At 36.8% G+C, this 27,805-nt stretch overlaps 2 protein-coding genes across 16 annotated transcripts in view; one reads left to right on the top strand and one right to left on the bottom strand.

Moving 5' to 3' along the window:
- Positions 1 to 67: 67 nt before the first annotated feature.
- PIGB (phosphatidylinositol glycan anchor biosynthesis class B) lies at positions 68 to 25,266 on the top strand. Of its 2 annotated transcripts, XM_014860441.3 has the most exons (12): positions 68 to 347; positions 2,209 to 2,344; positions 2,761 to 2,878; positions 4,960 to 5,064; positions 7,236 to 7,366; positions 11,235 to 11,375; positions 12,770 to 12,821; positions 13,909 to 14,120; positions 14,749 to 14,813; positions 21,563 to 21,776; positions 23,946 to 24,126; positions 24,443 to 25,266. In XM_014860441.3, exons 1-12 carry the CDS (start codon positions 215 to 217, stop codon positions 24,578 to 24,580), a joined length of 1,626 nt encoding a protein of 541 aa, XP_014715927.3. In that variant the 5' UTR covers positions 68 to 214; the 3' UTR covers positions 24,581 to 25,266. The 2 variants fall into 2 exon arrangements, with proteins under 2 accessions (XP_014715927.3, XP_044620789.2); XM_044764854.2 differs by lacking the exon at positions 4,960 to 5,064.
- CCPG1 (cell cycle progression 1) overlaps positions 21,961 to 27,805 on the bottom strand; it is a 41,237-nt gene continuing 35,392 nt past the window's right edge. For 8 of the 14 annotated variants that reach the window (XM_014860433.3, XM_014860436.3, XM_014860438.3 and 5 more), the window contains one exon: positions 25,230 to 25,562. In XM_014860433.3, the coding sequence (XP_014715919.1) occupies positions 25,373 to 25,562 (190 nt within the window). In that variant the 3' untranslated portion in view covers positions 25,230 to 25,372. Of the gene's footprint in view, positions 22,193 to 24,380; positions 24,918 to 25,229; positions 25,563 to 27,805 lie in introns of those variants that run through there. The other 6 variants (XM_014860437.3, XM_070501034.1, XM_070501067.1 and 3 more) reach the window with 2 other exon arrangements.

The following is a 27,805-nucleotide window of genomic DNA, read 5'->3' as shown; positions in this document are numbered from 1 at the left end:
TAGCGAGAGCCAAAGCCGCTGCTCTCAGCAGCAGAGAATACCTTCGGTGCTGGCGGTGAGGCACGTGCCCTTTCCCGGCTACCTCCGCGCCTGCGGGCGACGGCTGCTCGCAGAGGCCAAACTTAGCGGAAGAGCAGCGCGCGCAACATCGGCCTTCCTCTGCGGGAGAATGTGATGGCCGGGGATCCTCAGGGGACCTCGAAGCAGATGCAGAATGCAGCGAGAGGGCGGCGACGGCAGACTCTTTTTCCGCGGTCTCCAGAACCGCTCCCGCGAAAAGATGAAGCTGCGAAAGAGAAAGTCGACTTTGTACCTCAGCCCCCAGGAGAGTCCGGGACGACGCGGAGGTGAGTGCCGGGGTGGGAGAAGCGTGGCGGAAGCCGCGGAATCTGAGCGAGGGCTCCATCTGCTGGACAGGGTTGCCAAGAATCGCAGTGCGCTTGAGACGGGGTTCTCGATCCCTGCCGCTTCCACGACTCTATATTTTGCATTATTTGATCCCGTCCTCCTCGCGACCTGGTGAAAAAAGTAGGCATGATGTGGCCATCCCCACTTTAGAGAGGGGCACCCAAGCCCGGAGTTACCCAAGGTTTCGATGCTACGGAGGGGCTGGCTCCTGGAGTGGGACCAGGTCTCACTCCTGCCGCATTTTTTTCTCCCACTGTCCCCCTCTGCCTTCTCTTTGTTCCTGATGTGATGTTGACAGGAGAAAAGTCACCCCAGCAGGTGGGATTTTGATCTATTAGGGGGTATTTAAGTAAAAATGGACTCCTCGTTCACTCAATAAATATTTATTGCGCGCCATTTATGTGCCAAGCGCAGGCTAAGCGGTATACAAGTGCCTACCTCCCCCTCTGGAAATCTGAGAACAGGAAAGAGGAGAATCGTTTTGCTAAATGAAAAGTGAGAGGATTGTGATGGGGGAAAAGGAGAGGCAGCTGGGCCCAGTTCCCTCGCTTCCTTCCCCTAAGCCACCTGCCTTGTTCGAAGTTGGATCCCATCAGGGTGAAGAATGGTAACGACGGTAAATTACCGTACTTGTCACAGACGTACAGGTGAACTTTTAGGTGTTCAAGATCACTTGTTCAAGGGTCACTTCTGAGTACTGTTTCTTCTGCCTAAGTCCTCAAAGTGGGGAAAGGAAAGAACAACAAGGTTTTCTGACAGGAGAGAGAGTTCACTTGGGAGGTTTAAGTGTTTCTGGAAGATGAAAGTGTAGATGGGGCATGTATGTGATATTGAATGTACCAGTTGAGAAACGTTTAACATGTATCCCTGGAGAAAAAGGAAGGAGAATGGCAGGAACCCGCAATGATAGCAAAGACTCACAGTGGATCAGGGGCAGGTTGCAAACTCAAACACTCAGGAGGCCAGACAGGCAAGGCTAAATAAGTCAGTGCGCCCTATATCTCACCACCAGCCAGTTGTTGCCACTTAAGCTCTGTGTTGCCAGATCTTAGTTTTGAAATGCTGCAATACAGATTTTAATATAAAATCTGATTTTTAAATGTTGGCAACTAAATTCAAATTAAAAAAAATACTCTTGTATTCAGCCTACAAGCTGCACAGCTTTGGAGTCAGCAGACGGACTTGATTTTGAATCCTTTTTAGTCATTTACAACCTTTTTGACTTTGGGCAAGGCAATTTAACTTCTGTGCCTCAGTTTCCTCATATGTCAAATGGGCTAATAATACCTACCCCCTTAGCACTGTTTTGAGGATTAAATGAGATAAGGCATGTAAAGGAATGAACTTAGTGCCTGGCATATCTTGAGCATCAGTCAGGGCTATGTAAAAACAGAGAGGACCCTTTTGTATGCTACTGTTTGGCACGTATGCAAAGAGTTGCTTCCTAAGTTATTAAATTGTTAGCTGGTTTCTTTCATTAGATACACATATAGGATAACCTAATTAGCCTAAGGCCTTAGTTAACCCAATCTCTTTTTCAATATTTGTCTTAATATTCTTTTTATACACTAAGTTGCAAGAAAGATTGGTTAAATGAAACGAGTGGTCATCACAGTGAGAGGCTCTGGCCCTTGTGTAACTTTCTGCCTTAGGTCTGCTCTGAGATAGTGTGGAGGGGCCAGAGTTCACTACTGTGCCTTAACAGAGGCAGAGCAAGGGGCCAACCAGAGCAGCAGATTTTAGTTCTGCAAGTGAAACTTGTCCAACTTTTGTGCCACAACTACCTGTTTTGTTTTTCAGATCTTCTTGGTGAAAGCATTTATCTGGTCTTGTTTACCATCGCATTCCGAATATGCAACTGCTTTTTAGTCCAGACAAGTTTTGTTCCAGATGAATACTGGCAGTCTCTTGAAGTTGCACATCACATGGTTTTCAAATATCCTTTGTAGTTTCTTTCTTAGACTAGGAATGTCCGTTCACCTTAGGAATTCTGTCAGTTACTATTACATATTTTCAATTTTCCATATTTTCTCCAAATAATTTTAACTTATCAGAGTAGTTTATTATTTCATGCTAATATTTCTTCTGTATCTTTCTTTGATTAATGTACTTGATGTAACCTTTAGCATATACAACTACAGTGCTCAGTACTGTGGAGGATATAGATGAAGTAAAAAACACATTCCTGCCTTGAAGAAGTTAAGAGTTTAGTTGGCCAATTGCATTTTTAATTCAAATATCTGTTGTAAAATGCTGTGTTTTTAAGCTTCTTTGTCAAAAAATAGTTTTATACATGAAATGAAAATAGGTTTTCTTTCAATGCTATTTAACATTAGTCCTTAATATTACTAATTATGGCTATTTGACCTGGGAATGGACAGAAAGATTGAGGGGTTACACTTACCCCTTAATCTTTGCAAGCATTTACAAGATTCTGCATCTTTTGGGGAAAGATAATGTTCAATTGCTGGTAAGTTTAAATAAAAGTAATCAAAATGTTGTTAAAAGTAGATTTATTCCATCCTTTCTTAAAGGCTAACATATATTAACTAAATGATATTATTGATATCATGAAGTTTGGTTTTAAAAGGCTACTGTTGCTAAACTCTGACCATATCTGGGAAGCCCATGGTTCCAAAGGCAGACTCTGGTGTGTAACCCTTCAGTATGTGCTGAAACACAGAGTGAGCATGACAGTGTTCTGCTGTGAGCAATCCTGTGAAGAATGCAGATTTTCAGAATGACTACATTATATATTAATTATTTGGACTTTAGAAGTAAAGTTCCTTCATAAAAGAATCACTTGAGAGCAGTGTTATATCTTGTTTTTTTAACTTGTGAACAGAAGCCTATGTTAGCTGAGCTTATTAAAATTAAATCCATATATATATATATATATATATATACCCACTCAGGATTTAGTATTGAAATCAAAACTTAGAAAAAATTAATTTGGCAAAAAATTTAATGATATGAACAATCACTGTGCTATGTAGTAATTAGGCATCAATAATAAGTAAGTAATAAATAAGTAATAATTAGGTTGTAATTCCTAGACCATGAATTTCTGGGGTCGATTGACAAAGGAAGAACTAATGGTGCAAAAGTTTCTCTCCCTTCACTCTTAGAATCCTTTAAGCTATCATCACATTGGACTTAGAAGTTGGGGCCTTCCTCATTTTCTGTTAGGGAAGTGGCCCTGGAGTGGCTCAGAATTCCAAAAGCAATCTAAATCCTGGGGAGTTTTTTTGAAGTCTGGAAAGAAGTTCTGGAGTGGCTTTTTTAGGTAGGATTGTACTCTTCCCTGTGCAATGATATTTGATTCCCCATTATTGAGAAACTGATGCCTCACTTGGGAAGATCATGAGGAAGGAGAATTTAGAGCAGTAGCAGAATTTCTCCCATTGACACAGGTAGAAGTTAGGAGCTGTGTACACTTTTCTCCTTTCAGGGCCACTTACTAGCTTCTGAATTACGCAGGATATCCATAATAAAACAGTATGTATCTCATAGGATTGTTAGGAGGACTGAATAACCTGATATATATATAAAGTACTTAGTAGGATACCTAGCACACAGTACTGTAAATGTTTTGTTTAAAAATACCTTTTTCAGTCAAGACTTGAAAACAACCTAAGTGCCCATCAATGGATGAATGGATAAAGAAGATGTTATGTATACAATACACACACACACACATTGGACTACTACTCAGCCATTAAAAAGATGAAATCTTGCCATCTGCAACAACATTGATGGACCTTGAGGGTATTATGTTAAGCAAAATAAGTCAGATGGAGAAAGTCAAATATCATATGATTTCACTCATAAGTGGAAGATAAAAACAACAGCAAACAAACACATAGAGACAGAGATTAGAGATTGGTGGTGACCAGAGGGGAAGGGTGGAGGGAGGAGGACCAAAGGGTAATAGGGCACATGTGTGTGGTGACAGATGGTTAATTAGTCTTTGGGTGATGAACATGATGTGGTTGACACAGAAACCAAAATATAATAATGTACACCTGAAATTTATATACTGTTATAAACCAGGTTACCTCAATAAAAAAATCAATATACATAAATCAATTGTATTACTATATAGTTAATGTAATTGTAGAAACATAACATTTAAAATAGCATAAAACTATAAATTACCTAGGAATAAAGGAAATAGATTTTTGCACTTTTAAGGAAAAATAAATAAAAATACCTACTGTTATGCTAATGAAAATAACTAAATGGGCTTCTAAAATAGAGCCTTAACACAATGAAATGATTTCTTGGCTATTTAAATTAAAATCAGCAGTTATATATATATTACAGAGAGAGAATGAGAATAGTAAAACTACCTTGGGTATCTCCATGAAAAATTAATGTAATTTTTTTAGAAAAACAAGTATTTTTGCAGAAGAATAGAATAATACATTATATCTATTTTTGTCCTAAGAATGGCTTTCAATTGATAGTTGGATCAGCTTGTTGATTTCTTATGATAATTCAGTGTGAACCAATAGATGTTTGTTAAAACCTTTTTTTTTTTTAATGAAGATTTGGATTCCTAGACTTGCCCAAGCACTTCTGTCTGCTGTAGCAGACGTAAGGCTTTACTCACTAATGAAGCAACTAGAAAGTCATCAAGTGGCAAGATGGGTGGTAAGTCCTAAACACTTTAGAAACTATATGCCAGTTACTTCATTTCAGTGGGCTTAAGGACGTGGAACAATACTGATTCCCAGTACAGTTTCAGAACATAAGTCATACAGCTTTATAGTGGTGCTTCAATAATTAAGAACAGCAAAATGCAAGTGGTGCATGCAATATCTCTCCTGATTGAGCCCTGGGCAGTAGAAGCCAGTGATGCCCTCAAACCCTGTGAGAGGCTGAATCCTAGGAGACAGCCTTTTTGGAAGCCCCTTCATTCCTCAAAAACTGTCAGAAACTTTGCCTTGCTTTCCGTAGAATCCAGTAGGAATAGTTATAAATCATTGCCTACCTCACAGATCACCTCAGCTATTTACAACCCTTGTTCACTATTCCTCCAGCTACCTGGGACTCAGCCTGAGAAATACCTTCACTGAAGCACGCTTTCACCTCTGGGTAGAATGTTTGAAAGAGCCGGACTCTGTAAGGGAGAGAACGTGGTGTAGAAGACTGTCTTTTGTCATTTGGCTTATTTCACAGTGAGGAGACAGATTCCTGACCTTCCATTCAAATCTTGAATGGATTTTCCCATTTAAGCCAAATCCTGAAGAGTAATTGGATTTTGTAGTACTGTTGTTACTTCACTTGGGCTCTTTCCTAAATTAAATAAGCTTATATGAGCCAGCCTGGAAATATTACTACCTTTTTTATATTGTTTCTATTGGAAAATATGTTCCAAATTCAAGTAACCAATTTACCAACACATTTCTGGAAAATAATATTTATTAATAAATATTAACAATATATTAATTATCAATGAGACATATTTCTACAGGTAGTGTGTTGATTTGTGTTTAAAAGACAAATTGGGGGCCCAGCCTGGTGGCGTAGCAGTTAAGTTCACGTGCTCCACTTCGGCGGCCCAGGCTTCGCTGGTTCGGATCCTGGGTGCAGACCTATGTACCGCTTGGCAAGCCATGCTGTGGCAGGCATCCCACATATAAAGTAAAGGAAGATGGGCACAGATGTTAGCTCAGGGCCAGTCTTCCTCAGCAAAAAGAGGAGCATTGGTGACAGATGTTAGCTCAGACCTAAATCTTCCTCAAAAAATAAAAAAGACAAATTGGTTTATCAATTGAGTCCTTGCTCATTGATTCAAGGATAAAGTCGTTCTCCTTATTTTGTGCTTGTATACACTGCTGCTTACTCAAACTGAAATGGCAAAGGTGTTATGCCTTTGAAATCCTTCCTCCAAAGTAGCAGCACTAGGTTTTTCTAGTTTAGGAAAAACCTTTAACTCCACCAAAATTTGGAACATTTTTTAAAGACTATATTTGAAGAGATAGGAAGCTAGTACCACATGTTTAACAACCTTGCATCAACTAACAAGTTTCTTTTAAGACCTTTGTTTTGTAGACTTGATGATGCTGCTTTTGCATATTCTTCCAGAAACTGGTTTACAGTCATGCATCACTTAACAACAGGGATACATTCTGAGAAATGCATTAGGCGATTCTGTCGTTGTGTGAACATCATAGAGTGTATTTATACAAACCTTGATGTCATGGCCTACTACACACCTAGGCTATATGGTACTAATCTTATGGGACCATCATCCTATATGCGGTCCGTCGTTGACCGAAACATCGCTATGCAGCACAAGACTGTATTAATAAATTTCCAGATTAAAACTTGATGTCTCCTGATAGTCACATTTTTTTCTTTCCTGTGTTGTCTTAGTTTTTATCAAGAAATAGGGCAACATTCCAAAGTAAGGTCAATAAAAAAGTCAAAATACTTCTCGGTAATATAAGACAATTTGAGGAATACTGATTGGGAGAATCTAGTTATGAATTTCAGTCCTCTATAAACTCTACCATCAAAGAATCTGTGTTGTATGTTTTTTATTAGTAGGAAGTGAGATTTAAATCAAATGCAATGCCATAAAAATGTACCTGAAAGTATAAACTTCTTAACTTTAACAAATATAGATCTGATGTTGTAGACCTGTGTTTGATATAACTTCTTAAAAACAACGTTTGGGCATGCCTACTTTTAACATCACTTATCTTTGATATGAGTTTTGCAGTATTTAGACTTGCTTGCAGTTTTCCGTAGAAGAAGATAATACTAATCTTTTCCATTTCCCACTTCCGTATGTGTTTGCTCATGATTGTTTTTAGTTTTTTTGCCAGTTATGCTCTTGGTTCACATGGTATTGCTGTACCAGAACTCTTACAAACACCATGGAAACTGTTCTCACTATAATTGCTCTTTTCTACTATCCTTTGGAAGGTTCAAAATCTATGAACAGGTAAGATATATTATTGTTAATAATTATGTACAAAACTCTAAAGCATTCTTTTGAAAACTCTTAAATATCAACATTTTAATGTCCAGTGGAACCCCTAATGTACATGAAGGTTATTAGAACCACAGATTTTCAGTTGATATATTTGTTGTATCAGGAAACAGATATACTCAAACTGAGTAATTAAGGAGAGTTTAATTAAAGGACCATTTACAAAGGTTTAGACAATATTTAGCGAAGACAGTAAGGGATACCATAGTACCCCAGGGCTAATCACAGCAAGTTTTTATTACCCCTTGGCCACAAGGAGCAAGGAGAGGAAAGTGTTACTAGAATCCATACAGAACTGTAACTTTAAGAGGGCCCCAACAGGAGACAGGCACAGCTAGCCTTTAGCTATGGCAAAGGGGCAGGGGAGAATAAAACACCCTGATTGCACACTCCTGTTTTCCAGTTAGCCAAAGCCATTCAGAAGCCAGAAAGCAAGACAGCCCATTGATATAGTCCATACAGGTCAGCCTCCCTATACATAGAGCAGGTGAAGAGTAGAGGAGATGATCAGGAAGGACAAATAGAAAATATATGGGGGCCAGCCCCAGTGGCCTAGTGGTTAAGTTCTGTGTGCTCTGCTTTGGCAGCCCAGGTTCAGTTCCCTGGGTGCAGACCTATACCGCTCTGTTAGTGGCCAGGCTGTGTTGGAGGCCTACATACTGAAAAATAGAGGAAGACTGGCACAGATGTTAGCTCAGGGTGAATCTTCCTCAGCAAAAAAAGAATAGAAGAAAATAAAAACATATATATATATGGACCTTATTTGGGCTTATATAAACTGGAGAAGCAAATACAAAGCAAAGGGAACAACATGAACAACAGTGCAGAGCTGTAAAAGGGCTTCATTGTATTCTGGGAAGGCTGTCCAGAGACCTAGTGTGTGTAGGATGCATGGGAGAAGAGAATAATAAGGAATGAGGCTGGAATGGGACTTTCCCTTTCTCGAGAATTTGGACTTCATTCCATAGGTAGTTGGGAACCATTGGAGGCTTTTGAGAAGCATGACATAATTAAATCTGATTTAGAAAGAATTCTCTTAGGGGCTGATCCAGTGGCTTAGTGGTTAGATTTGTGCATGCTGCTTCAGCAACCTAGGTTTCGCAGGTTCGGATCCCAGGTGCAGACCTACACTACTCATCAAGCTATGCTGTGGCAGCATCCCATGTACAAAATAGAGGAAGATTGGCACAGAGGTTAGCTCAGCAACAATCTTTCTCAAGCAAAAAGAGGAAAATTGGCAACAGATGTTAGCTCAGGGCCAATCTTCCTCACTAAGAAAACAAAAAAAAACCTCAACTCTTTTTTTTTGGTTAGGAAGATTGTTGCTGAGCTAACATCTGTGCCAGTCTTCCTTTATTTTGTGTGTGGGATACTGCTACAGCATCTTGATGAGCGGTGCATAGGTTCCACACCCAGGATTCAAACTGGCTAACCCCAGGCCACAAGAGCAGAACACATGAACTTAACCACTGTGCCACTGAGCCAGCCCCAAAACTCAACATTAAAAAAAAAAAGAAAAAGAAAAAGGAGGAATTCTCTTGTACCAGCAGTATTTAGGATATACTGAAAGGGAGAAAGCCAGAAAATTTGGGAGTCTAGTGAAGAAGCTAGCATCCATTGTTCCTAAATGAAACAATTGTTGGGAGGATCAAATCAAGATCATTTCTGCATTAGACTCTTGACTGCAAGAAAGGCATTCACTTAAGTTACCTATTGACGAGGACTTTATTAAGAGGCTAAAGGTGAAATAAGGAAAATAGGCATCTTAGCCTTGTGGCCAGGCCTGGAAGAAATTGTAGAACATCTCAGCCACACAAATGAACTGGAAGGTTACGCAGAATCCCAGACAGTTTCAAGACATGAGCTGCTATGTTGTTCTTTATAGTCCAGTCTGTGAATCCCTGTCATAGTTGTCCATCATTTTGAGGCTTAGCTACTCTCTGTTCACTTCTAGTCTTGCTACCAATTGCGCAACTTTCTCTGTATCTCATACTCAATTGGAGAGAATCTGATTAGGTCTGTTAAATGTCGTTATCCCTATTTGGACATAGGTTTAACGCTGGCCAGCCTTAGATTGGCTGCCTGGGCTCAGATGCACTCCCCTTATTCAGTCAGGACGGGAGGGTCATGTGTGGGACAAAGGACTACTGTATAAGTATTCTTTCCTGGATAAGCATGACAAATATTCCTGGCCTGACAATAAATGACATTTTGCAAACTCCTTTAAAAATGCAAATGTTATAAATGAAATCTTTCTTTAAGGATAGTATGAGCACATCTAAGCAATGATTTCTGTAAAATGCAAATAAGAAAACAGCTCTAATAAGAATTAAATGAGAATCTGTGGAAAGTGTGTAGCATAGGGCCTATTAAAAAGTAAGTGCTCAGTAAGTATTGATGATGACAATGATGTTGTTGTTAAGTTAAGGAATATTTCTGGGCAATACGAAAAAAAAGACAACACTATGAGAAGATTCCAGACAAGTGACAGGACTTGATGTAAAATGATGGCAGTGGGCATGGAAAAGAAACAAAGTAGATGTGTGGGATGAGATTTGCTATTTAAGGTGACGCCAAAATTTTAAGACTGAGAAACTGAGTGATACTATTAACTTAAATACTAGACACTGAACAGGTTTGAGGAAAAGAGACACTTTGATTCTGAGTGCCAGAGATCTGTGGAGAAATACTCAGAAAGGAGTAAGAAATCCAAGGCTGAAAAGTTGGAGTGAGGTTAGGACTAGAAATATACATTTGGGCGTCCTCTAGGTATGTACTATACAGAAGTTGCAGTTAGGCTGTCTGCAAGTCAGACCAAGCGAGAAATATGTTTTATTTCACCTGCACAGTGTTTTTTAAAAAGTAAACTACTTGGCAAAGTTTTTAAATTGGGAGATCTTAGATAAAATCTGGATTTCTGGTTTCTCTTGAAAAAATGGAAGGCTAGCAACATTTTGGACCAGGATTCCTTCATGGCAATATCAGAGCCCCCTCATTTTTATTACTTATTTGCTCTCTGTAAGCATTTGAATTTGAAATCCCTGCTCTTACATCTTCACCATTAGAAATCTCTTTATAGTTACTTCTTAGTTAATAGGTATATAATGGTACCATAAAGTTTTATTTTGCTTGCTTTCAGTTTTTAGCAGGGTTAAGTATATTTCCATGTGACAATTTACTGTCTATAGTCCTCGTGAGTGAATTATCAGATAAGCTCCTTCAGCCATTTATTGAGAGAAGTCCTAATAGTAAAAATCTACATTTCTATCCATAATCATATAGGTTTGTGTAGTAGACTTTTTATCAGTTATACATATACATCTTTCAGTTGGATAAAATTAGTAGCTTACTTTCAAAACAAAATTATATATACCCAGAAGTCCATTGTTGCCTAAATAATCATAATGTTTCTTTAAACACACTTGGTTTTTGTTCTTAGAGAATGGTTTTCTGTGACTTTCTTTTATCTCCTTAGGAGAGACTTGATCATTTTTTCATCAGGAAAGCAACTGGCAGAGTTGTAATGTTAAAAGTATACCTTTCAGCAAACAAGACCAACATGAAGACATAGAACAACTATTTGAAAATACTAGAATTAGGATATTAAGAGCTGGAGAAGACCTTAGATATTACCACTTTTTATGGATGAAAAAAATTAAGAGCTAGAAGGTATAAGTAACTTGCCCAAGTTCACATAGCTATTTATACCAAAAGGAAAATGCTCTCATTTTTTCAAAAAATGTTATATCACAGTGTAAATAGTAGATAACTTCTGAACTCGTTTCCTATTTGTCTTGACAACACATTTTCTTGCCTGTAGTGTCAAGTACTCATCCCTGGTGGCACTTGCCTTCATAATTCGTCCCACAGCTGTCATTCCGTGGATACCTCTGCTCCTCAGACATTTCTTGCAAGAACACAGAAAGCTTGATCTTATTCTTTATCAGTTTTTACCTGTAGGGTAAGTATGGCTACAATCCATCTATTAATTTTAATAACCTATAGATATTAGATTATGAATGAGATTTTACATCTTTTAGTCAATTATATCTTCTAATGTCAATAAGAATTGTCAGACCAAGGAAAGAGAATATTTCCAAATTTATATTTTATATTTTTATATTTATGATTTTGATTAACTGTATTTTAATTCGCTTAAATGAGGATCTTTGCAATTTTTCCTAGAACGTTCCTATGCTTTATTTCCTACATATTTCTCAAGTACATTTTAGAGATACTTGATTCTTTTATATTTGTATAGGGCTTTATAATTTATAATATGTATTCATGTATTTCCTCATGGTTTTCATAATTCTTGGATCTAGGCAATGCAGGTGTTTTTATTTTGTAATAAACAGAGGGCTTGGTGAAATTAAAAATGAGTTAGCCAGGGGCTGGCCCGGTGGCGTAGAGGTTGAGTTTGCACACTCCACTTCAGCATTCCAGGGTTCATGGGTTTGGATCCCTGGCACGGACCTACACACCACTCATCAAGCCATGCTGTGGTGGTGTCCCACATACAAAATAGAGGAAGAGGTTACCAGAGGGGAAGCAAGGAGAGAGGAGAGCAAAAGGGGTGATTAGGCACATGTGTGTCATGATGGGTTGTAATTAGTCTTTGGGTGGTGAACATGATGTAATCTTACAACAGTGGTCTTACTAGTATTCACTCTGTACAAGTATTTTTTGGAAGCCGTTACAAAGGACGAAATCATCTGGTGGCTAATTTGCCACTGTTGTCATTTCTCAGATTTATTAAGATTGTTTTGAATGTATTACATTAATTCAGCAAATATTTATTTAATCTTAGTATGTGCCAGGTGCTATTCCAGATGCTGGAGATACAGCAGTTTAACAAAACAAAGTCCCTGCCTTCATGAAGTTTACATTCTAGTTGGAGAAGACAGACAGCTAAAAACATATGACTAATATATATTTGTCAAGAGACAGTAAGTGCTATAGGGAAAAATAATGAGAGCCTTCAGATGAAACTGTAGCCCCAGCCGACATCTTGACAATGAGACACCTTGAGCCAGAGACACCCAGCTAAGCTGTGCCTGGATTCTTGACCCACAGAAACTCTGAAGTAATAAATGTTCGTAGTCTTAAGTTGCCAAGTTTGGGGGTAATTTTTTATGCAGCAATAGATAATATAGCGTTTATTACTTTTAAAAAGGTTGCTTAAATACAGCTATCAATGAAAGACTTTCAAAATGTGTAAATTCCTATTCAATTGGTGAAACTGTAAAGCATTTTTAAAGCGGCTTTTGATGCAAGGCACTTGCAAAGCTGTATGCCAATATTGGATTTCTAGCAAGTTCAGAATGTTAATTACCCTTCTATTTTGTTTTTCAGATTTTTAACTTTGAGTTTGTCTCTGATAATTGATCGTATTTTTTTTGGTCAAGTAAGTAAAAATATATTAAGCTAACAGCTATTTTTAATCTAACCATTTATTACACTGAAAACTCAACCTGACTTTTTAAATCCATGAATATTTGGAAACACAGGCATATCATTTTTTAAAAATGATATGGGATACATTAAAAAAAACTACGAGCATATGCCTTTGGTTCAATTTGCTGTGCTTTCTGTATAAAAGAATTGTGTATTCCTCATTGAAGTTCAAAAGAGTCCATTTAAAAGCACTTTTTCTCAGGTTTGTAACAATAAAGGTTAAATTTTTAAATGATTTTAGTTGACCTCAAGTTAATCATTCAGAATTCAAATTAACCAGAATACCCTATTCTTCAACCATTTGGTTTGATATTTTAATCTCATGACTGTTGGTAATGGCCTTTGGTTTTTAAGGTCCCTATTTTTAAGGCACTTATGGGCTCTGGAATCAGATTGCCACAGTCTGAAGTCTAGTGTCCTCAGTAATAGCTGTGTGACCTTGGATAAGTTCTGTACCTTTCTTGCCAGTTTCCTTATCTGGAAATAATTGTAGTGCTTGTCTCTTAAGGTTGGAGGATTAAATGAGATAATGCGTGTAAAAGGCTTACAACAGTGCCTGGTACAAGTGAGCACTTAATGTTAGCTGCTGCTGTTGCTGCTGTTATTATTACCTGCTGTGTGCTATAATGCAAATTGTAATGTTTCAAGGCTTTATCTTAAATGGTAATGTGTGATATCATAAAGTACTAGAGTAAAATTTTTAATATGGGTACCACACACTCATAAATATTATTTCTAAGGATTCTCTAATTGTATGTAAAACTTACATTGTCAAAATATGTACATTTATTCATATTTTCTTGAATCTCAAAAACCTAGTGTTTTACAAATTAACAAAGAACACATTAATACTTAGAACATAAAAAAATAATAAAGAATGATTTCATATGGTCATTAATCAAAATTAATGTAAACTATTGTCTGGTTTTTAGACTTCATTTCTGATTTAATGTCACGATTCTGCCAGATTCCCTAATGCCAAAGATTCATGCTTGGCACTAACACATTTCTATTTCTCTTTCCTTCAACTATGTCAGTGGACTCTGGTTCAATATAATTTTTTGAAATTTAACGTGCTGCAGAATTTGGGAACATTTTATGGTTCTCATCCATGGCATTGGTACTTCACTCAAGGATTTCCAGTTGTCTTGGGTCCTCACTTACCCTTCTTTATTCATGGCTGCTTTCTAGCCCCAAAGAGGTACCGGATACTTTTGATGACTGTGCTGTGGACGCTGTTAGTTTATAGGTAAGATTTTATTTGTTCACGTGGTTAATTTTTAAAATTTTACCAAGAAATTGAATTAACTAAATTCTTTAAAAAGTACACTTTATCTTTTGGAGATGCATTAACTCTTATGATTTTTTAGTGGGGTTTATTTAGCAGACAGAAAAGGTCATAATTGTGCTGGTGCTCAGATAGAATGAATACTTCTGATACATATAGTTTGCTTAACAAGGAACACATTCAACTTTTTTAAAGTTGAACAAATTTTATTTACTTTTAAAAAACAGAAACTACCAAAATTTTAAATATTGAAGGACTAGAGAAGAAATATTTTTAAATGAAAATATGTACCTTTATCCTAAATTTGAGTAATATGACTCACTTGGATTGGTAATAGAAATCTCTTTTTTAGAATGTAATTGTACTTTAGAATTTCACATTGACGTTAAATGTTAGGATTACTTTTAATACATCACCACCACCTTATAACTAAAAAATAATGAAACTGATTCCTGAAGCATGAAATTCAGTCTTCGTACTTAGAAAAACAGATTATGTTAATTATATTTCATTTTATACACAGTAATTTCCCAAACTGCCATGTAATGTGAGAAAATAATATTTCCTTTTAATATTTTTTTTATTATAGCATGTTGAGCCACAAAGAATTCAGGTTTATCTACCCAGTTTTACCATTTTGTATGGTGTTCTGTGGTAAGTATTTTTGTTTAAAATAGAAGAGGTTTATTTATATAGATATAGTTAAAAGACAAATGCTCATTAAACTCTTTATTTTCAACTAGGCTAAATGAGAATTGCTTCTTAATTTCAAATTATATTACTGCAGTATTCCCTTTTTGCAGCTTAAATGTCCTTTTTCCTGTGTCCTTTAAAGTGAGATAAACACATGAGGATCTAATATCCAGAGCACCTTTTGGTTGTGGTATTTCTGGCTGTTAGATATATGTTACTCAAAAGTAATGGAATATGTCTATTTTAGAACAGCTGTTTTAAGTTTATGGTTAAACTATGAAGTTCTTCATTCCACAAATGAAAAACGTATTTATAGCTGTTGAAACTAATTTTTAATGCTTTAACAGATCTGCCCCTTTAAGACTCACTTTAATACATATGAAATTTTTTAAGTGATTCACACCTCTGATTTTTTTTTTTTTTTGGCCTTTTCTCCATTTTTCCATCTTTGCAATACTTTTTTTACATGTGACTTCTAAAGTCTTATTACTCAGCTCTGGAAAATATGACTTTTTATATTGGTTGGTTTGGAAATATTATGAATTGAAACTTTATTAACTTCAAGTTCAATTAAGGATAAACAACTGCTGGCTTCCTTCAAATATTAATCACTAAAAACATCACTAGACTGGGGAAGGAAGAAATGAGTAATCAACTGGGCCTGGAGGCTGGGAAAAACTAGGGAGTTAACGATATCAAACTTTTTACTTAAAAAAAGAAAACTCCAAACAACCCATTGAGTTAAGCAGCCTTCTTTGACCAAGTATCTATCACCTCTTACAGATTTCAGGTGCAGGTACTCTCTTCAGTTTAAATACATACACATCTATATATTTGCTATATCTGAAGTACTGAGACCAAAGTTACTTCATATATAAATGCAGGCACATATAAAAATAGAGGTATCTAACAGCTATTTGGCAAGTCTTAAGAATAGTGGGCCCATTTACCAGAGCAAATCTGTTCATGTATCACTATTCAGATTTAAAAACAATTTTTTTTTTTTACAACCACTTGAGTTGGAGTTAGAGTTATAATTAAATCAAGTTTGGTTTTTGCCCAGGTGAGCATTGCCACACTACTGGAGGACAAATATTTGTGTGTATTTGTGTGTGGGGGGGGGGCGGGGGTTTGGTTTGGTTAAGTTAGGAACTTGGTTTGGTTCCATTTTTCTAATCTGGGTTTTTCCAACATTCTACTTTTGTGCCCTATGTCTTTAACAAAGTGTTCCAGAGAAAGAATGAGTTATCTGAATCCTCATTCTTGGTCCAAAAGATTGAATCTTGAAGTGGGACGATCCTGGTAACCCCTTGTTCCCAGTCCCCAAGATTGAGACAGGCTGCTGTTGAGGGTTGAAGAGATCCTCTTCTAATGGACAGGGATCAGCCTTTCTGCCATCCAGTGTCCACTCAGAAGGACCCGTAAAGCACTGAGACCTAGTGAAACCCCTGATCTTCTCACAGGCTGTGCTGTTTTCCTCCAGGCACATATACCTAAGGTTCTTGAGTGAGCCAAGAGATTCTGATTCCTAGGAGACTTGTACTTCCACTATGAGTCAGAACTCTTTAATGCCAACAGGTTCCAACAGTAGGACCAAGTAGTGAGCTCACCTAGGCAGAATGTTCAGGAACGATGTAAGAAAACAGTTTTCTTTGGTGTTCTTGATCTTTTAAATGGCCTAGTTTGAGTCTAACTACTTGAAATCTTGAGTTATATTGTACCTCAAATCTGTTTTATTCTTATTTTGTGTGACCTATTTTAACATGATTTTCTATAAACATGACATCTCTATCAGCAATTGCTGTGTAACAAGCCACCATAAAACTTAGTGGCTTAAAACCCCATTTATTATTATTTACAAGACTAGTTCAGCTGGACAGTTCTTCTGGTCTCCACTGAGCTCACTTATGCAAGTATGACCAGCTGCATATGGGGTAGACAACTCAGCTGACATAGGCTGGACTCTCACATGTTTGGGGTTCAACTGGCTGTAGACCAACGTACCTCAGCTCTTCTGTGTGCTCTCATTCTCCAGCAGGCTAGCTGGGGCTTGTTCACTTTGTGTAGGCAGAGTTCGAAAAGAGGGAACACAAGTGTACCAGGCCCTCTGGGGCTCAAGAATGGAATTGGCACAGTTACTTCTACCACATTGTTTTGGTCAAAGCAAGTCACAAAGCCAGGCCAGATTCAAGAGATGAGAAATAAACTTCAGGCTCGTGCAGGAATTGGACACAAGAGGAGGAATAATTGCAGCCATTTTTTCAATCTACAGTAACTTCTCTTGCCTAACTTGAATTTCTCTCAGTCCTATCCAAAATAGGACTTAACTCTAGAAAATATACCTTCTATAATTGGCTCCGATCCGTGGTGAACTATATAACCTTTTGCCTCAGTTTATCTGTAAAAGAAAGGTGCCATTGGTCTACTAGCACTGAAATTCTTAGATTGAACCTCTGTTGTTTGTGCTGATGTTTCCAGCACCTGCTGCTAATTCTGGGTTGGGTGTCTGCTTAATCTGTTTTTATCACAGTGGCTAATGCAGACTTGCCTCTGATTCAGCCGCTTTGGTTTTCCATATGCTAATATTTTGTATCAAAACTGCACGTGCACGTTGTTTCAAAAGTCATTCTATATGGAGTTTGTTTTAAAAAGCAATGGTTCCCCTGCCTTGCCTCCAATTTCCCCTCCCCAGAGGCAAGCACGTATACTCTTTTACGTGGTTCTTTTGACATTTCTCTATATATAAAAATAAAATGACAATAATGCCCTTAAAGATCTGTTTTTGGCATTAGCCATTGATTTCTGACTATGGAAAATGAAAACACAGCTTTATTTCCTTAGCAAAGTAGCAATGTAAAACTCTTCCTGTTACCTCCCTGTCTGCCCAGTGCGTTCTCAATAGTTCGACGTCTCATTTCCCCAGGCCCATTCTCCTGTACCTCCCATTCCAGAATTAAACTACCCTTTGTTTTTCTCATATAAATACTGAATTTAAGTTGACCTAACTTACAGCTTTCCCAAGGAGCATTTAAAAATGAAAAGGTTAACTCAGAAATATCTCTAGTTGGTAGAACTTGGTAGAGATTTTTTTTTGTGGGTTCTTAGATTGGGTTTTCTAATAATTCTTGCTAAAATGAGGATGCATCCTTGCTACACCTCAGTGTTTGATGGGATCAGTCATGTGCAGCCCCCAACCCTCCCACCCTGTCCATTACAATGAACCTTACCTTGGCAAGAAGGAACTCATCAGCCATTGCTGAAGAATGCAGATTACAACACTAAACATACAAAATTTAAAACACGATTGGGTGTATCAAGATAGATAACATATGAAAATTAGGAGATATGGCTGAGTAAAGAAGGAACCAACTCATGATGGGCTTTTTTTTTTTGGTGAGGAAGAGTGGCCCTGAGCTAACATCCCTTGCCACTCTTGCTCTTTTTGCTTGAGGAAGTATGTGGGATGCCACCAGAGTATGGTTTGATGAGTGGTGTGTAGGTCCACACCTGGGATCTGAACCACCAAAGTGGAGCACGTGAACTTAACCACTACACCACCGGGCCAGCCCAATGAAGGGCCTTCTTATGTACTCAAGTTTTTAGATTTTATCTTGGAGAGTAGTCAACAGGGACATAATGAGTTTAAAATACTTTAACAGTAGTCTGATGAGAGTGATTTGATAAGAACCCAGTGTATTTTTTATTATGAAAATAAATACTCATGGACAAAAAAGCCCCAACATACAATAGTGTCATCATCTAATCTTCAAGCCTCATTTCCCAAAATAATTATCACTTTCTTGTAAATTCTTGCAGACATTTTCCATATATCCTCTTAAAAGTATCTTTTCATAGGCCCAGCTAACAGGAGCAAATTAAATATTCTGGGATATTATCTAGCATTGAGTTAGCAAGAACTACTATGTGAAATGAAGGGGCCTGTATTCTGAGAGGTAGTCGCTGGGGTTCATACTAAGTCCTTGTTCTTGTGGAAATTACCTGAGAGGCTGCAAGATTTTGGTAAGTGGTTTATAGGACAGATAGAAAACGTGTGTTCCCTGAATCTCCCGTAATTGGGAGGGGCATCTCACATTTCAAGTTAGGTAATGCTTACATTACACGGGGTAACTATCCCTTTCTGAAGTTGGCTCACTTCAGGGTGACTCCTTTCAGTGAGAACTGCATCTCCATGTTATTTCTATGTACAATTAACTAGACTTACTGGATCTTGTTAATCACCTCTTAAATATTAAAGAAACCATACTGCTTCCCTGGAATACAACCCTGGATTCTAGGCTTCTCCTGTGACTCAGTCTAGCCCTGCAGCTGTAATGTATTTTCACTTCTCCCTTTAGCAACTCCAGTTTCTGAAATCCCATCGGGGAACTTTTCAATGTCAGATGGTTTGAAAACCCTCATTGTCTTCAAGACTGTTGTTCTCTTCCTGGCATTTTCTTTACATTATTTTTCCAAATAATTTGGAGATTCAGTTCTCAGTGGAAGAATCTATCCTAAAATGAGCTAGCTTCATAAGGTGAAAATCACCACGAAGTAATGTAAGCATTATCTAACTTAAAAGACCCACCTCAACACTGAAGCAGCTGGGAATACAAACACGTTTTCTTCCAGCAGTCTATTCAGAATGCCATTTTTACAACATTCACCATGTATTCCAGTTTTCTGTCACTCAGTTTCTAAGAAAACTTTCAGTGAACATTTAGTAACAAATTTTGTGAATGAAGAGCCACTTTACAGATGCCCACATCATACTTACTTGAATATCCGATAGCAGGTCATCCTCTCAGGCCTTGGCAGGGTAAGCTTTAACGTAGCTGTTTGTAATTTGAGCCCACTAGGTAGTTTGTTTTTGCCTGTCTGCTCGAGGAAGCACTTCACTTCTAAGTTGTGTTTGCTGGTCTGTCACATCTGTGACTGGAATTATTACAGATGGCAGAACTTCCAGAATCCCATTTCAGTCCTAATAAAGCTAATTTTAGTTCTCGTACTCTTTAGCAGTATCTTCATTTTACAATTTCAAACATCTTATAAACTAGATTTGTTTTAAATGTAGGCTTAGTTTTCTTGATCTACCTACATTTTTTATCACACCACTTTTCAGAATGTTCTTTGGTTAATCAGAGCAATTTCAAGTAATACTAGGTGAGATGGACCTGTGATATTCCAACTACTCAATGGAATGAACCATAGCTAATGTTATCTAAAATATTCATAGAGGAACAAAATGGAGCGTCTAAGATTTCTTGCCCAAATTTGATTCCAGCTATCAAGTGTCAGGTATCAGATGCCTTCAAATAGATGAAATTATTTTCAGTCCATTTTATAATCTTCAAAGCAACTAATACAGATTAAAGAAAAGCTGTAAGGGTGCCATCACTAATAAACATTTAAGTATACAAGGAAAAGTATCTTCAGTTTTTCCAAAACTGAATGTTAATGGTTTTTAAATTGGTAACAAGGTAAGTTGAGAAAATGAGTGTCTTTGGTTGGTATCAAGTACTAGATGTGATTCAAGTAAGTTAGAGGTCTTGATTTATTCCTGTTTTATCTTAGAAACAATCCTTCCTAGGCCAACTTTATGTTAGTGTAATTAAATGGGAACAGTTCAAGATGAATTTTATTCATGTTCAATTTTTAGTGATTGAGCCGAGCTAAGACAGCTGATAGCAATCAGTTGGGTGATGATTATAGGAAACAGTGCCTTGGCCACAGTGGCAATGAGTGCTGAAATTTCAGGCAGGCAGCAGATTGGATCCTGGATACCCAAATTTCAAAGGAACTATTACCTAATTCTGTGGAGACAATTCATATGGAGTATGTACAAAATGTCAAGGAAGTTTACTAATAAACATTCTTTTCCAGTGGAAAGGCCTATTCTTTTATCCTCATATGCTCATTATCAGTGGCTGTTGCTGAGGAGTAGGACTCTGGGAGGGGAAGAGGGACTTTTACTTTTCATTTACCCTTCTGTTTGTTCTACTTGGTTTCTTGCCACACACAAGAATTACTTTTACAAATTAAAAAAGAAAACATTTTCAGCATCTCCAAATTGACCAACACTGTAGTGAAAGAGGAAAAAAAAAAAAAAAAACATAGCTCCTCTTCTTCCAGAAAAAGTGATCCATGCCATCACTAATACTAACCACTGAAAATCTCCCAGGAGCCTAGTGGATTATTTTTCTAAGAGCACTCTTCTATACTTCCTCCAGAATTACTGAGACTTGTATGTATACAATCCATTGCTAGAGATGAAAGAGTAGAGATAGGTAAATGGGATAAATAAAAGTCCTATTTATTTAGCAACTACTGTGTACCAGGACAGGCACTGGACATACATTTTTTCTAATCCCATTTGCAGATGGGGAAACTAATGTTCGGCAAAGTACAGCAACTTGTGCTAGAGCTAGAATTCAAATCTGTGTCTGTTGGACTCCCTAGCCATAATCTTTCCACTATACCTCAATTCCTTTTTCTGTAAAAATGTCAAGACTTGGGTGATAACAGACAATGATAGAGAGTGGTCAGAGAAATTGCAAAGATGACCTATTGTTTGTTTCTTGTTTGTCCATAACGGCAATACAGCTTATGCTACTTCCATGAACAATTATAAATGTATTTGCAGTTAACATTTGCTTAGCTATAAGAAAACAAGATTGCCAGTATTATGATTCAGTGTGTCTATCTTCATATAGGGTACTCACTAAACCACCTGAAAACATGGAAGAAACCAGCTCTGAGTTTCCTGTTTTTATCAAATATGCTCCTCGCCCTTTATACTGGTTTAGTTCATCAGCGAGGTACTCTTGATGTCATGACTCATATTCAAGAACTCTGCTACAACAATTCTAGTAAATCTTCAGCATCACTATTTGTAATGATGCCTTGCCACTCCACTCCTTATTATAGGTAATAAAACTTGTTCCACTATATGCTATTAAGAAAAAGAAACTGACTACCTTAAAATTCCCTTCAGATTCCTGGATTTAAATTAATTGGTCAAATGATTATAAGAAATCTGAAAGTCCTATTAATCTTTATTTATTCACTGGAATTTTAAAAACCATTTTAACTATGTCAATGAAAATCATACCACTTTTAAATAAATTTTAATATTTTCAAAAATTTAAACAACTTACATTTAAATGATCTGATTTAAATGTAGTATAAAATGTTTTATAGGTTATTTGATGGTATTCTCAGTAAAGAAATTCAGGAGGCCGGCCCCGTGGTGTAGTGGCTAAATTCATGCGCTCCACTTTGGTGGCCCACAGTTCGCAGGTTTGGATCCCAGGCGCAGACCTAGCACCGCTCGTCAAGCCACACTGGCAGCATCCCACATAAAACAGAGGAAGATTGGCACAGATGTTAGCTCAGTGACAATCTTCCTCAAGCAAAAAGAGCAAGACTGGCAATGGATGTTAGCTGAGGGCCAATCTTCCTCACAAAAAACAAAAGAAAGAAAGAAATTCATTTATCACTGATCTTACTACAAATCTTGGTGGTACATCTTATAGTTATACAATTTTTAATTAATCTCAAAACCCTGGATTCTAGTCTAGATTTTCTACTGGATTATTTCCCTGATCTTAAACCGGTCTTTTTAATCTCTTTGGATCAGTTGTCTTGCCTGTAAAAATTAGAGAATTCACTTAGATGGTATCTAATTAGATGTTCCTGGGAAATGTAACACTAAAACTGCCTCAACTATGCAGGGCATTTAAAAAGACATCCATTTGGCCCTCTGCATGTATTTCAGAAAGCTAAGTTACCAGTTGCCCTGTAAGAGTACAAGGGCAAAGCAAACAGCTTTCCTTTAGAAAATTCTACACCTATTTAACTTAATCTGGCTTTAAACAATCTGAAGTTAATCTTCCATGTGCACATTCAGTCAACTTAATATCAACGTTGATATTATTTTAAGGTAACAACACTTTTGGAATACTCTACTTAACTAAATCATTAATACACAGTTTGGAAAATTGGGATTGCCTAGCAAAAGCCACAGGTTAGATGTAACCCCAAGTATCTCTTCAAGTTGAGGCCTCTACTATATAAAAAAGACTAGAGCTGAGAGAAGGACATTCACTGTCCTTCCACGCTCACAACACTGGAAAGTACAAGAATTCTAGAGGTACCAAGATGCTTTCCATAGTTTACCAAGTTCTCATCTTACATTTTTTCAGAGTGCAATGGAGCAAAAAAGTCTGACACCTACTTTGGAATATAAGGCTGGCAGCTTTTTCTCAGCTGTTTCTGCTTTCCCCTTGAAGCAAGACCTTCATCTCCAAAATTATAAAAGTCATGAATTATTAGGTCTTGTGTAAATTTACTTTGTATGCATTTCAGAGATACGATAAACCTCTATAGCGTATTTTTTATTTTTCCTGAGGCAAAGTTAAACATGGCTTTTTGCATGGCCCAAGTAACTAGTTTAAGTTGTCATAATTCATCAGTCCATCCATCTTTTTTTACATACACTCTAGTCTTTCAATGTCACAATAAAACCACTACTTATTTAGGTGTTAGTGAACATATACTGCTACTACTAAATCTTACTTATATAAATATGTAAGAATAAAAAAAAGAAGAAAAACTTATTTAAGGATGTGATCCATCCCCTTTCAGAGCAGAAAGGGAAGAGAGCAGGAATCCTTTCTAGTTCATGACTAGTTTTCTATCTTGACAAATAAGCCTTTGGTTAATAAGACATATAAGTCTTATTAACAATAAGACAAATAAGTCTTATTAACAAGGAAGCTACCTGGTCCAAGAGGCCTCTTACCTTCCTGGAACAGCATACTAATGTTAGAGAATACTGAGTCCCCCAAGCTGCTGACCCACCATCCCACCTTGAAATGGGCTTTTGTGCCTTAGTTTGGACTTGGAGGTTATGCTGCTGCACAGGTACATGATGTGAGAAGCATATTCTCCATAAAGGCTTGCTTCCTCACCTTAACTGAAACACAGTTTAAATTCAGATTTCACATTTTGTTAAGTGAACATCTTAAGAGTAACTTGAAAACTTTCACAATTTTTTTACTTCGTGCAATTAAAATGGTAACTTTCTTTTCATAGTCACGTCCACTACCCACTTCCAATGAGATTTCTCCAGTGTCCCCCAGACCTGACTGGAAAAAGTCAATATCTTGATGAAGCAGATATATTTTATCTGAATCCATTAAACTGGTTGTATAAAGAGTTTCACAATGATTCAACATTGCCTACTCACTTGATCATCTTCAGCGTTTTGGAGGAGGTAAGGAAACGTGAAAAAAGGGAAAACTCAGTATTTTTATTTCACTTCAAGTTTAGCAAACACTCAGGTAAATAGACCAAAAAAAATTTTATGGTCTCTTTCATCTCCCATATTTTGTAAGTGGTCTTTTCCCTAGTCAAAATCAGCCCCAGTTCTATAACTATCCAGGTATATATATTATTTACCAAGAGTCAGTTCTTTTAAAAATTAAGAAAAAGTTGTAGAGACGCAAATCAGAATAGGACATTCTAAAATTCTTGAAACAGTACTCAGCAAAACGTAGCTTTTATTTACTTAAACATTTATTTACTTCTAGGACATAAGTGCTTTCCTAATTTCAAGCAACTATGAGAGAACTGCTGTTTTCTTCCACACTCACTTGCCAGAGGGTCGGACTGGAAGTCACGTATATGTCTATGAACGGAAGTTAAAAGGGAAACTCAGCAGAAGATGAAATTCTGAACTGTGTTTAGGTATTTTCCAGAGAAAGAGACACTGCTGGGTAGAAATGTTCAGATGATACTTAAATACACTAGTAAACACTTGGGTACGATTCATGGAACTATGAAGTGCTTTACCACATATCACTACTGAGGAAATGTATGAAAAGTATTACAAAGTATCAAATTGTGTATTAATACAATGCCAGATTTTAAATAAAGACCTTTAGTTTTCCTCATGGTGTAGTTTTATTGTTTCTTCCACAATATTCAGATGTGCAAGAAATTTCACAAGAGAACAAGTCAGCAAGCTCATAAGAAGGCAGCAAATTCTTCACAAGTCAACGGGCTCTTGAACCCACAAAAAGACAAGAAGCAAGTGTAAGGTTATAAAATGTTAGATGAAATTCCATCATAATGTACTTTTTTCAAGCTCTACTGCAAATTTAACACAATATCAGTGTTAATTACACTTTGTCATGTATGATTTGAGCTTGCTTTAAGCTCATACACTAAAAGGAAGTCTCATTTCATGCACAAAATCTGTTGCGTGCCTGGCTTCCTTAATGAAACTACAGTTGAACATTTCCAGTGCCAAAAAAAAAAAAATTCAGCAAAGCTACAGGAAAATGCAGGTTAGTAAGCTTTTGCTTGATGCTTCTGAGTAATAATATAAAGCCATCAAACTGATACTTAGAAATGATAAAAAGACATTATTTTGATAATTTCATCTTAGTTTCAACACCAAACATTGTAGAAAGCATCCATGTTTGTTACAGTTTTCTAATTTAACTTAATCATGATGGTCAATATTTAGGATCAAAAGGTAATTGCCCCAATTCTATTTCAAGATTTGCCATGTGTCTTCCATTATTGCGACCATATTTATGCCATTTACCTTCCCTTTTATAAGGTTGTGGCTGAGGGTGCTTCTGCTCTTGTTTTCGATGCCTGGAGTTTTCAATATTTACCATACGTTGCTTTTTATCTGGTCGACTGAAAGCAGTAAACACATTTTTCATCTATGTTAGAGTTAAATTTATTTAAGCAAGAAATAATTTTAATGTCTTTCTCCATTAATCTATTATCTGATTACTCTGAAAAAAGATGTTAAATTAATCTGAAGTATAATCCTAGCATAACCATACCAGAAAGATTCAGTAAGTATTACACTTTTATCCTATAGAAATAAAAAACAGACAAACATAACTGTACTGGAAAAAGGGGAAACACTCAACAGATAAAGAATAGAAATGTGACAATAAAATAATGAGATGTGTTTCCATTACTTTTCCTCCTTTCCTGTAAAAATCAGTCCCTCCCCATTGGCTTCATCCCTCAGCAGGAATATGTATACATCTCTTACCAACAAAACAGTCTCTTTCTTTCTCTCTTACTACTAAGGTTTATAACCAATGTCTGCATTTACTACTTTCCTAGATCTCTATAATCAGGCTTCTGTCACTCCTTCACTGAAACAGTCCATAACACCATCCATGGCCACACACTCCCCAGCTAAGAAATCCAGTCTTTAAAAAAAAAAAAAAAAACATCTGACACACTTACATATATTCCTTTTACTTGAGATGATCTTTGGATTTTCATGATGCCACTCATGTCATTCTCAGCCTTCTTTCTCTACAACCCCTTAGATGCTGGTGTTCCCCAAGTCTAATGAATACCTCCAGCCTAGACTATCTACACATAGACACACAGTCTGAGCTAGAAAGATAGTCATATAACTAACGGCCAATTAATTCCCTCCATTTGGATGTCAACAGGTACCTCCAAGTATAATTCTCATTTCCAATTCCCCTTAACCCAAAATGTGGTATTCCTTATCTTAGTGATAATCACTATCCAAATAGCAACCCAACCCAGAAATCTGGAAGTCACTGTTAGTTTCTACTTTTCTTTCACAAGAAATACCACCAATTTTATTTACTATTTATTGTTCAAATCTGTCTGCTCCTTTCCACACCTACTATTGTTCTAGTTTAGGTACTCATCAGCTCATGTCTACGTTGTTTCAAAGACCACCTTCTAGCTTCTGGCTTCACCCTTGCCAACCAATCCTCCAGGCTGCTGCCAGTGATCCAAAATGCAATAAAGCAAGTACTTCAACATAAAATGAGGTCCGTCATGATCTGAATCTTTTCTTCTACTCACACTCTAGCTCTACTTTGCCTCCTTCAAGTGGCATGTCTTCATATCTACAAATCTCTGCAAATGAAATTCCCTTTGAGTGTAATGTTCTACCCTATCTGCTTGGCATATTCTTGTATCTCCTTCAAAAGCCAGTTTTAAAAAGTTCAGTTCAAAGCCCACCTCACTTATGAAGCCATCCTAAACATCTCCAGACTAAGGCCACCATATACAATATGCCTCCATACCTCCAATTAATTTCTTATATTTACGTAATTCTCCAAAAGCTTCTGAGCTCCCTGTCAGCAGGAAATTTTTCATTTGTTTCCTCAGGACAGCCTCACAGTGCTTTGCTCATTATAGGCACTGGATATATGTTTAAGGACTAAAGACACCAGAATCTGTCTCATTATTTTATAGACACATTACATTTATTCAAATATATATATATATGTGAATATATATATATATAAACTATCTCAAAGGTAAAAAATAAAGCTAACATTTGAAGATTAGGCGAGTTTCATGTTACAGAATATAAAGCTGGTAAGCAATGGATACAGAGTTATTTTTAGAAGTTATGTATAAAGCACACACATTAGAACTTGTGGCTTGCTAAGTTTGCCTCTTTGATCATGCATCTACCTTTGTCAACAATAATTCTGTAATAAGTATATTAAATATAATTAGTTGGTAAATGGAATAGACAAATAAAAATAAGTCGGACATCTGAATTGTTATATATGAGCTCCTCTGATTTCAGACCGGAATCTGTATTGTTCACGCCTAGCTTTCCAAAGTGAGTAAATAAATAAAAGATTACAGGAAAATAATTTCACTTAAGATGATTGTCTTTTCATATAAACTATAATGGAAAGAAACAAAACAGGATTTATATATCTTTAACTGATTTTTAAGGTAGAAATTAAACCATTTGTTCAAGTCAAACTGATTATATGAAATTTTCAGTTTGTAACAGCTATTAAAATTATATCTTTCAATTTATTCTAAATTTTCTGGCAATAAAGTACTTTTACAAATAGTACTTTTTAAAAAAAGTACTTTTACAAATAGTAACATTCCAAAAAATTTAT

Source organism: Equus asinus, chromosome 2 (assembly GCF_041296235.1).
Source record: "Equus asinus isolate D_3611 breed Donkey chromosome 2, EquAss-T2T_v2, whole genome shotgun sequence".
NCBI lineage: Eukaryota > Metazoa > Chordata > Mammalia > Perissodactyla > Equidae > Equus > Equus asinus.
This window is presented reverse-complemented; position numbering and strand designations above follow the sequence as displayed.

What these genes read in the sequence shown, in the direction of transcription:
- PIGB (XM_014860441.3), top strand. Translation starts at nt 215, where the DNA reads ATGCAGCGAGAGGGCGGCGACGGCAGACTCTTTTTCCGCGGTCTCCAG. An exon ending in ATCGTATTTTTTTTGGTCAA is followed by an intron (nt 12,822 to 13,908) that starts GTAAGTAAAAAT and finishes CAACTATGTCAG; the next exon opens with TGGACTCTGGTTCAATATAA. An exon ending in TCTTCAGCGTTTTGGAGGAG is followed by an intron (nt 24,127 to 24,442) that starts GTAAGGAAACGT and finishes ATTTACTTCTAG; the next exon opens with GACATAAGTGCTTTCCTAAT.